Source organism: Alexandromys fortis, unplaced genomic scaffold (assembly GCF_014885135.2).
Source record: "Alexandromys fortis isolate MF-2015 unplaced genomic scaffold, M_Fortis_MF-2015_v1.1 scaffold_4, whole genome shotgun sequence".
In the NCBI taxonomy this organism is placed as follows: Eukaryota; Metazoa; Chordata; class Mammalia; order Rodentia; family Cricetidae; genus Alexandromys; species Alexandromys fortis.
In genome coordinates this window covers 30,634,616-30,645,436 of record NW_026067944.1, presented here as the reverse complement: position 1 = coordinate 30,645,436, position 10,821 = coordinate 30,634,616, and the positions used below count along the sequence as shown (strand labels likewise).

General features: G+C 40.3%; 1 protein-coding gene across 1 annotated transcript in view; it reads right to left on the bottom strand.

Moving 5' to 3' along the window:
- Positions 1-6,981, bottom strand: part of LOC126505763 (cell surface glycoprotein CD200 receptor 2-like) — a 24,194-nt gene extending 17,213 nt beyond the window's left edge. Inside the window, exon 1 of the mRNA XM_050149007.1 lies at positions 6,857-6,981. Within this exon, the coding sequence (XP_050004964.1) occupies positions 6,857-6,929 (73 nt within the window). The 5' untranslated portion in view covers positions 6,930-6,981. The remainder of the gene's footprint in view (positions 1-6,856) is intronic.
- Between the last annotated feature and the right edge of the window lie 3,840 nt (positions 6,982-10,821).

Genomic DNA, 10,821 nt, shown 5'->3' with positions numbered 1-10,821 from the left:
TGTTGCGGGAGGTCCTTCCGCCCCTCCAACCAATAGTTGCTGTGATACCAGCCCATTGGGGCGTGGCCTCTCTCCCTTTAAAAAAGCGGCTATTTCCTCTGCTCACTCTCTTCACTTCCTGCTCCGCCGGAGACTAGACTCCCTTCCTGGTTGTGCAGATGGCTGTTGCCTGGGACGGCTGTTGTCCGTAAGTTTTTTCCCCTTTAAATAAATAACACCCTATTAATCCTAACTCCAAACTGGTGTGGCCTTCTTCGTGACTTACGCCTTCATCTGCCATCCATACTCAGACCACTCTGGCATCTCCAATGCTGCCCCGCCCTTCTCTGCTGACAGCAAATCCGTTTCACACACACACACACACACACACACACACACACACACACCATCCTTCCACTCTAAAACTTTACAAAAAATGTTACGTCCTTATGTTTTTGTTCTCTCTTGCAACGCCTAGTTAGTTGACACAGGTGCCTGTAGCTATCCTATCTGTTTCTCTGTTAAAATAATGTGGCCACAGTGTGTTTCTATAAGTGTGTAACTGTGGGTTTTGTGATGTAAATTTAAGTTTTGTGTATGTGTGCTTCCAGAATAAAACAGCTCTAAAAATTTAGTTTATGTGCCCAGTGATGGTACCTGGCTCTCAAGTGCCTTTATAGCTCTGAGATCATGGCATTTTAACAATAAAAGAGCTTCTAGCACAGAGACATGCCAGCTTCTGCAGCACCCTATGGTTTCTCCAAGAAGACAGAAGACCTGCCATCCCCAGGCTTCATAGTCCATGATTAACAGGTTTCAACCTTCAGAGGTTCAGAGTTCCCAATTTCCTCTAATAGTCTTCTAATTTATGACACCAAGATATAAAATCTGTTCCAGTTCTCTTACAGGTACCTGGAAAAGTTCTGTCACTACACCAAAATCAGGTCTGGTAAAATCCAAGGTTTTTGATTTTAATCCCAGCCAGTTTTAAGTATATTTTCCAGGTTATTCCTACTGCTTACGTCAAGAACAACCTACAAAATGCTCCAAGGACAACACCAAAACACCTGTACCAGCTCCTGGGACTTCACTGGTACCAGCTCTCCTGGATCAAGGACACCTTCCGACTCTTCTGGATCAAGGACACGTGCTAACTAAAATCTGGTTTCCTCTGCTATTATGTCTCATCCCATGGCTAGCCCCATTTCATAGAGCCAATAATAACAATATTTTTTCCTCCTAGATGCCTGCCTTCTTACTTCTGTCAAGAAACAAATGTCTGGCATCTTAGGGATGACAGCAAACAGGATACCTTTCCAGCCACACCTCCCACTGAACATGGACCCACCAACACCCAGCTCTCTCACCCCCATGTCGCCCCATGCCCACAGGAAGTAGCCAGACTTGAGTCTATGCCCTTTTTCCAAAGAGACCCTAAAATATTGGTCCTAATTTGTTGAATTAGGAGCGGCGGGGCTGCGTCCCTGTCACCCGGCCGCCCGCATGGCTAGGTTATGCCCCGAAATAATTACATGGAAACTGTATTCTTTCAAACACTGCCTGGCCCGGCTAGGTCCAGTTTCTTATTGGCTAGCTCTTACATATTGTTCTAACCCATTTCTAATATTCTGTGTAGCCCATGAGCTGGCTTACCAGAGAGGATCTTAACCTGCATCTGTCTGGAGTGGGAGCATCATGGCGACTCCTCCTCTAACCTTCTTTCTCCCAGAATTCTCTTCTGTATACTCCGCCTACCTAATTTTCTATCCAATAAAATGGGCCAAGGCAGTTTCTTTATTAGTAAGAAATCATTCCCACATCATTTCCCCTTTTTCCGTTTAAACAAAAAAGAAAGGCTTTAACTTTAGCATAGTAAAATTACATATAACAAAACAGTTATCAAGTAAGAATTACAGTTACAATATTTATATCTATTTTATCTCTTATCATAACTAAGGAAAACTATAACTATTTATTCTTCAACTCCATCAAAGACTCCAGAAGGATATAATATTATCTAAGTAAACAAGAAATAAGAAAACTCTAGAAATGACAGAGACATCTCGCTGCCTGGACAGTCACCCAAAGTTCCTCTGTACCGTTGGGGCATCCATCTTCGGCCTACAGGCCCATGGTATCCAGATACATTTCCATGAAGCAGGAAATTTTAAAGACAGTTCAGTCACTTTCTGCTGTGTTCTGTAGAATGTCTTGTAGACTCTTTCATGAATCAGGAACCCCGAAAGACCATCTCACCTTTAGGCAAGTTCAGCAGTCCTCTCTCTGAGGGTTCTCTGTGTCCAGTTTATGCAACAGTCCAGGCAAGAGCAGTTTCTTGCCCAAATGACTATCCAACTCCATAAGGATCCTCTTCGATGCCCATCTTCCTCTTGAAGTAGCTGGTGCTGCCAGGAGCAGACGTGTCTCCTTGTCATGAAAAGTCCTAAGTTATTAAAATATTTTAAATGCCATATTCTGCAGTCTTTGAAAGATATGAAGAATGCCTATCTAATTGAAATATATCTCTATATATCTAGAAAATCTAACTAACATGACTACAAGCTTAACTATTAGCAATGATTATCCATTAACAACCTATATTTCCTAATTATACATTACATTTTAAGTGAACTACATAATCACAATACCTTAATCAAGTTCAAAAATACATATACATATAACAAAATTGACCTTAAAATCCATACCAATGCAAATTATTCATATCTATATCATATCCCCCTTTAAATGTAAAAGAACATTTATAAACAATATTTGGGAACATGGGCGTAGTTTTTTCTCTCCAAACTGCTTCCTGCTGAATGGGGGCACTGTTAATCAGATCATTTAGGGTGTAACCTGTGTGTCAGGTTCATCTCGGTTGGCAGTTGAGTGAAGTAATTTTTTGAGGGTGTTCACAGCAACCTTTCAGGAGGGCGTGGTCTATCATACCATACCGGGATAGATGCAATCCATAGGGTCACATCCTCTGTGGAAACAAAAGAAGACCCTCTCCAAAGCATCATATCCTTAGATCCAAATTTTGAAGTCAAGATACCTTTAGAACATATGTGCAGGTTCAGCTTAGCAGCCCATATAATAAAATGTCTCTTTGTACTTAGCTCCTTCACAGTCAAAAATTTTAAAGAAAACACAATGTACATAATCCAGACTCTCTGTGAATTTTTCATTTTTACGTGGCTTATTTTTCTTTATTTCTCTTAATCTATAACTATCTGTACTTCTGTACTCTGTCTCTTTAAAGACTTTACCCTTTTTCTTTTTAAGACATTAACTTTATTCTTTATATTCTCTTTTTTTCCCCAAGCCTACGTACATTCATCCAACGGTGTCTGAATCTGTTTTACTGTGAATCTGTATTTTTTTTTTTATTATCCAGGAGCATTTCTTAAAATGTTAAGCATTTCTTAAAAACTTAAGTTGCACCATGTATAGGTAATACGGTACTGCCTGTGTCCTGCCCAGTCTAAACCTTAACTGCACGGTTTTAAGGTAATTACGGTAGTTCCTGCCTGAGATCAGCACAGTTCAGCAAGGAGCAGCCGCTCCTGCCTCAGAGTCATTTGGTGCTTTTGAGCTGAGCACAGTTACAGGCAAACAGCAGTTTACATTGGAGCCGCAATCAGCAATTTAATTTTGAGACTGAGTGTGCAGCACAGAAACTCTTTTTATCCAAGTTACAGCCAAATCTGACACGCAGAGCACTGCGCAGTCTGAAAACGCGTCTCTGTATGGCAGCAGGAATCCGCCATGCTCTTCCGCCTGCCTAAGCCTGATTCCGCCATCTGCCCAGGTGTAGGCAGGGAACGCTGAGCCATCGGCAGGTCTCAGAGCAATCTCCTCCGATCCCAAGTGGGAACAGAAACATCCAGTCCCATAAAAGCCTTGAAATGCTTTAAAGCCAGAGTTCACGCTGGCAGCATAGCACCAGGAAGCCGCGCTTTAAAATGACGCAGCTTTTTTTCTCTGCTGCTGTTGCTGAATCAGGAATCTCTCTACAGCATGTCACCAACAAAACAGCAAAAATCTGTGTTAAACTCTGTTTCCCTTATTTTTAAGGCTTCTCAGGTTTTTAAGTGGATTTAGCCCCACGTTGGGCGCCATCTGTTGAAATAGGAGCGGCAGGGCTGCGTCCCCGGCACCCGGCCGCCCGCATGGCTAGCTTATGCCCCGAAATAATTACATGGAAACTGTATTCTTTCAAACACTGCCTGGCCCGGCTAGGTCCAGTTTCTTATTGGCTAGCTCTTACATATTGTTCTAACCCATTTCTAATATTCTGTGTAGCCCATGAGCTGGCTTACCAGAGAGGATCTTAACCTGCGTCTGTCTGGAGTGGGAGCATCATGGCGACTCACTCACTCAGCTTCTTTTTCCCAGCATTCTCTCCTGTTTACTCCACCTACCTAATTTTCTGTCCTATGAGGGCCGAGGCAGTTTCTTTATTATTAGCCAATGAAAGCAACAGATAAGATACAAGACCCACCTCCATCACTAATTATCACCTCAACTTCCTGTCATCCCTATATCAAAAGAGTCCAGGATAGGAACAACTGGAGAACTGCCATAAACAGGCTGCCCATGCATGCTTAAGCATTGCCAGAACAAAAAGGAAAGAGAGAGAGAGAGAGAGAGAGAGAGAGAGAGAGAGAGAGAGAGAGAGAAAGAAAGAAAGAAAGAAAGAATATACTTTCATATACTAATGTAACAAAGAAATAGTGATCCTGGGAAGACTGCTTGAGTTCATAAAGACATGTAAATAATTGCCAGTAAGCACATAATATATTGACAAAGCAGACCTTTTCCGGAATTTTCTCAGGACAGACCAATTTAAATACAAATGCCTGGCACATCCTGTAGATGGTATCTGGGAAAGCATGAAAGCAAGGCAGAAGGCCATATCCAGATTCGGGGGACACTGAGGACAGCACTCAGCAATCCTTTCACCAAATTGGTTTTGTGAATCATGTAGTTATGATCTGACATCTAACAAGAATAAACATGTCTTATAAATTAAATATAAACATTTAACACTGGAGTCGTGAAATCACATCCAAGAACAACCCAGGAAACAAAATGCATTTGAGGTAAAAGGCCCCCTGCCTTTTCTCCTTGAGCCTCTCACTCTTCCCCATGGGTCATTCTTTTAACCATGTCTGACAAGGAGTTACGGGATCGATGGTGATAATGTGAAATGCCATGTAACTACACCAGAAACTTCTGGCAGCAAAATATTAACTGCACATACATGGGAGAGGGGAACGAAGGAGAGGGAACAAAAGAAACCTGTGTCTATAATAATAAAAGGAAAATTATTCAAAAGTACAAAGGGATACTAGTCATTTTAAAGCACATAAAGCAAAATTTAACTAAATTAAAGAGGCATATAGATGGTTTCATAATCATACATGGAGGTTGTGACTCCTCTTCCTCAGAAATGCACCAAGCAATCAGAACTTTAAAAAGTAGTATAGACCTACAACATATTAATAGGAGTACTAATTACAGTGACCAAAGAGACATTCGTAAAAACAATTTCAATGTACATAATGTTTATTTTTTCAAGTGACCCAGGTACATTTATCAAAGTTGATTTTGTGCTGGATCATAATACATGTAAGAAGGTTAGGGGTCATCAAGATGAGTCAGCAGGTAAAGGCATATGCAGCCTCAGCTGAGACCTGAACTTGAAACCTGGAACCCAAGTAAAAAAAGAGAACAAACTCCTCCAGTTGTCCTGTGACCCTCACACAAGTGCTGTGTCCTGGGTGCACACACACACACACTAAATACATATGTAAGTAGTTTTTAAAAACTTGAAGATGGTTAAATTTGCTTCTCATGTTTTCTTAATGTTGAAAATGGATTATTAACTTCTGTATTTTATGTCATACTTATATTTTATACATTTTGACATAGAAGGAAATACACTGGTATTTTTCTCTTGGGAGAAAAGTCAATTTGCTTTCATGCTGATCAGTCTGCTTAGGATCTGTGGTTCTGGTGAAGCAGAACTCAGACTAGAGTTCCACCTCTTTAGCTAACAGCCTGGCCTGTCCCATCTTTGAAATGGTTATTTCATGGGCTCCACTCCTTATCTTGCCCCTCTCTCCACTGGTAACTTCCAACAGCTTTACCTCATATGCTTTAAGACAGACTCCATAGTCTACAACACCAACCCAACAATTGATCTGCATCCTGTGGCCAACTCGTCCCTTGTTCCCTTATTATAACGGAGGACTGTCCCTTCCTACCTGAGTCCAGTGCCTCCACTTTACTCTGGATCCCAGCGCTTCCCTTCTTAGAGATTTTTTTCTCATTTTTTGTTTGTTTGCTTGCTTCCTTGGATTTTTGTTTGTTTTTGTTTTTTGATATGTGTCAATCTTACAGATGAGACAAGGAAGACATCTTAGTAAAATACTTATTTCAGGGAGTTTCAAGTCCTGAAATTCATGATAATGACTAACAATACCCATGGAATATTGGTAGAAAACCTGCTTATTGAAAATAATCAGCTTTATGGCTTTTTAGAGTCCTTCCCCAACTTGATATGCCAGGCTTTGTGATTCCCCATGAGAGGCCTGCCCTTTCTGAGGAGTGGATGGGGAGGGGGTAAAAAAAGAGGTGGAGGAGGAAGCCTAAGGAAAGGCAGGAGGGGAAATTGTGGTTGGTATGTAAAATAAATAAAAAATTGAAAATAAAATAAAAAGTTTTAAAGTATGAATGTTAGAGAGGCTATGTTACCTGCAACAAACCTGTAATTCCAGAGTCAGGAGACGAAGGCAGGAGGATTATCATAGTCCAGTGTTAGGTTGAAAGATAATTTTATTTCCTAAAAATCTCAGAATGTCACACTTACCATTCCCACCAGGTGCCAAAATAGTGAAGAAGATCAGTAACCTCAAAGCCGAGGTCCTCCCTACAGAGTTCATCTGGAGTGGATTCTAGTTAAACACAAATCACCATAAGCTCTGGATGGGCTCAGTGAATCTGTCCCTCGAGGTCAACGTTGAGCTCAGTTCACCAGATTTAAAGTTGACTTTTCTTCCTCATTTTGCCTATTTTATCTTCATCCGCATTCTCTGTGCTTTTGGATGATTACGCCTGCACAGGAAGAAATAGCAGTGATGTTTGCTGAGTGATGAAGAAAGAAGTGAAAGCTTAAATTAAAACATTAAGATATATTTTTATGGCAGTTCCTCTTTCAATGCAATATTTTTAATTTACTTTTATTTTTTGTTTCTGTTTGAGCTAACATTTTCCTCACTCACCTTCCACCCTCCCTTTTGCCCCCAGTACTCCCAACTTACTCAAGAGATGTTGGTTTTTTTTCTCCTTTCTAGGCAGACGCATATATTATGTCTTTCTTAGGGTCCTCTTTGTTGTCTAGGGTCTCTGGGGTTGTGGACTGTAGGCTGGTTATTCTTTGCTTTATGTTTAAAAGCCATTTATGGGTCACTACATATTATAATGTTCTTTATGGGTCTGGGTTACCTCACTCAGTATGTTTTTTTTTATTCTTCCATTTGCATGCAAATTTAGAAATGTTATTTTTTTTTTACCACTGAGTAGTACTCCACTGTGTAAATGTAACTCATTTTCCTTATCAATTCTTTCACTGAGGGACATCTAGGTTGTTTCCAGGTTCTGGTTATTATGAATAATGCTGACATGAACATAAACATAATTGAGCAAGTGTCAATTATTTGCTATGATTGAGCATCTTTGGGTATACGCCCAAGAGTGGTATTACTGGGTCTTGAGGTAGATTGGTTCCCAATTTTCTGAGAAATCACCATGCTGACTCCAAAAGCAGCTGTACAACTTTGCACTTCGAGAAGCAATGGGGAAGTATTCCCCTTACTCCACATCTTTTCTGAACATAAATTGTCATCAGTGTTTTTGATCTTGGCCATTTTGACAGCTGTACAATGGTGTCTCAGATTTGTTTTGATTTGCATTGTTCTTGTGGCTAAGGATGTTGAGAATTTCCTTGAGTATCTTTTGGCCATTTGAGATTCGTCTATTGTGACTTCTCTGTTAGGTGTATGACCCATTTTTTAATTGGATTATTTGTTCTTTGATGCCTAGCTTTTTAGTTCTTTGTTTATTTTGGAGATCAGCCCTATGTCAGATGTGGAATTGGTGAAGATATTTTTCCATTCTGTAGGCTGCCATTTTGTCTTGGTGACCATGTTCTTTACTTTGGAGAAACTTCTCAGTTTAAAGAAGTTCCATTTCTTAATTGCTGCTCTCAGTGTCTGTGCTTCTGGAGTTATATGCAGGAAGTGGTCTCCTGTACCCGTGTGTTCAAGGCTACTTCCCACTTTCTCTTCTATGAGATTCAGTGTGGTTGGTTTTATGTTGAGGTCTTTGATCCATTTGGACTTGAGTTTAGTGCATAGGGATATTATATGGATGTATTTGCATTCTTCTACATGTCAATATCCAGTTATGACAGCAGCATTCATTTAAGATATTTTCATTTTATATTTTTAGCTTCTTTATCAAAAATCAGGTGTACTTAGTTGTGTTGGTTGATATCCAGGTCTTAGATTTGAATCTGTTGGTCCTCTTGTCTTTTTATGCCAATTATCAATCTGTTTTTATGACTGTAGCTCTATAGTAAAGTTTGAAGTCGGGGATGGATATGGAGATAGATATGGAGAGGGTGGAAAGCCTTGTCCTGTTTCTGATTTCAGTGGGAGTTTCTGTCCATTTAGTTTAATGTTGGCTGTTGTTTTGCTGTATATTGTCTTTATTATGTTTATACATATTCCTTGTATCCCTAATCTTTTTCAAAATCTAATGAGAAGATTTTTTTCAGCATCTAATGAGAAGATCATGTTGTTTTTTTCTTTTAGGTTGTTTATATGGTGTATTACATTGACAGATTTTTTTCATATGTTGAACTATCACTGAGTCTATGTAATGAAGCCTACTATATAGCACAGAGGAAGTTTCTACAATACTAGGTTTCCAAATCACCCTTAGGACTATGAATTATAGTTCGATTGTTTCCAGTGTCTGGCTATTATGAATATAGCAGCAATAAATATGGTTGAGCAAGTGCCTTAGTGACAGGATGAAGTGTCCTTTTGATATATTCCAAGGTGGTTCCTACATTGAGGAACAGATAAGAAAATGTGGTACATTGACACAATGGAGCATTACTCAGCTCTCTTTAAAAAACTGACATCATGAGATTTGCAAGCAAATGGGTGGAAGTAGAAAAAAATCATGCTGAGTGAAGTAACCCAAACCCAGAAAGACATACATGGTATGTATTCTATTCACTTATATGTGGGTATTAGATATTAAATAAATAGGAGCCAAGCTATAACCATAGATATGGGAAGGTTAGGTATAGAGGAAAGGACTGAGGGAAAACATGGATCTCCCTTGGAGGAGGAAATAGCAATACATTTTAAGGGTGGACTGGAGGCAGGGCCAATGGGAGCAGTAGGATCAGGTGGGGAGGGGTAGGGTACATGGAATTCCAGGAAAGACAACTAGAACTGAGGGGCATTTGAGGGGTGGTATGGAAACCTACTATCGTGGATGTTTTCAGACAAAATTCGTTTTGTTGGTTCCCTCACCACACCCCTCTTCCTCATCCTCCCTTCTGCCCTCCCACCATGAGTAGTCTCATTTCCACTCTCATGTCACATGTGACCCCCTCCACGTTCTCAATACTTCCTGTAATAATCTAATAATCGCCTGTCTATACATACTCATAGTCATGCCCCTTTATTTACGTATATATAAGCATTAAAATTTAGGGTCTATTTTGTCTAAGTAAGATATTTATTTTACTGCTTTCCAGATCCATACTCAGATAAATTTCTGTGTACTTGAATAAAATTCCATTGTGTATACATATAGCACTTTTATTACATTTATCTGTTGATGTACATCTAGATACAGTCCATCTTTGCTATAACAAATAATGCAGCACCAGACATGGATGCACAGATATCTTTTTGCTGTGATATTATATCCTGTGGACATACACCCAGGAGTGGTTTAGCTGGGTCATGTGGTAGCTCTGCTTCCATAGTAAGCACACCAGTTTATGCTCTCACCGGCAGTGAAGAAAAGTTCCTCTTTCCCACATTCACGTCAGCATTTGTAATCTGTTTATTTGATCTCAGCCATTCTGGCATGGATGAAATGAAGCCTCGAGGTGGTTTAGATTTGTATTTCTGACAGATAAAAATGAAAGACAATTCTGCAAAGTAGGACCCTTGACCCTGCTTCCAGTTCAGTGGTCACTAGCCAGTCAGGAGGGGAGTGGTAGGTAAGTGAGTTAAGATGCCAACCCCTCTCTTCCCGAATTCCAGCAGCTCTCCTCTCATTGCTTATACTGAGTCTCACAGTTCTGATAATGTGCACTGAGGGCAGCTTAGTTGTTGCCTGGATGGAGGGACAGAGCTTCCTGGGCTTCTGACTCTACCATTTTTACTGATGTGACCCGACAGATTTGCTCTGAAATGATTTAGAGTCATTTCTACACCACAGTTCCTGACAACAATCTATGTTTTCCAGACCCCAAAGTCCCGCTGACCTCAGAAGCTAAACTCTGCTATTTATATGGAAGATACATAAACCACCTACTACATGGAAGATGTATCCGTTTTCAAGGTGACCACCTTTAGCAACATATGACTTTTCCTTCTTTTAGAACATGTAAGGTTCTCTGTCTCTGCCTTCCTTCACAGCCAACTTGCACCACCATCCCCCACTGCTCTGGGCAATCCTCTGACCCTTCCTCACCTGCTCCTCTACAGTGTACATTCAACACTTGGTTGCCCACATGGATTT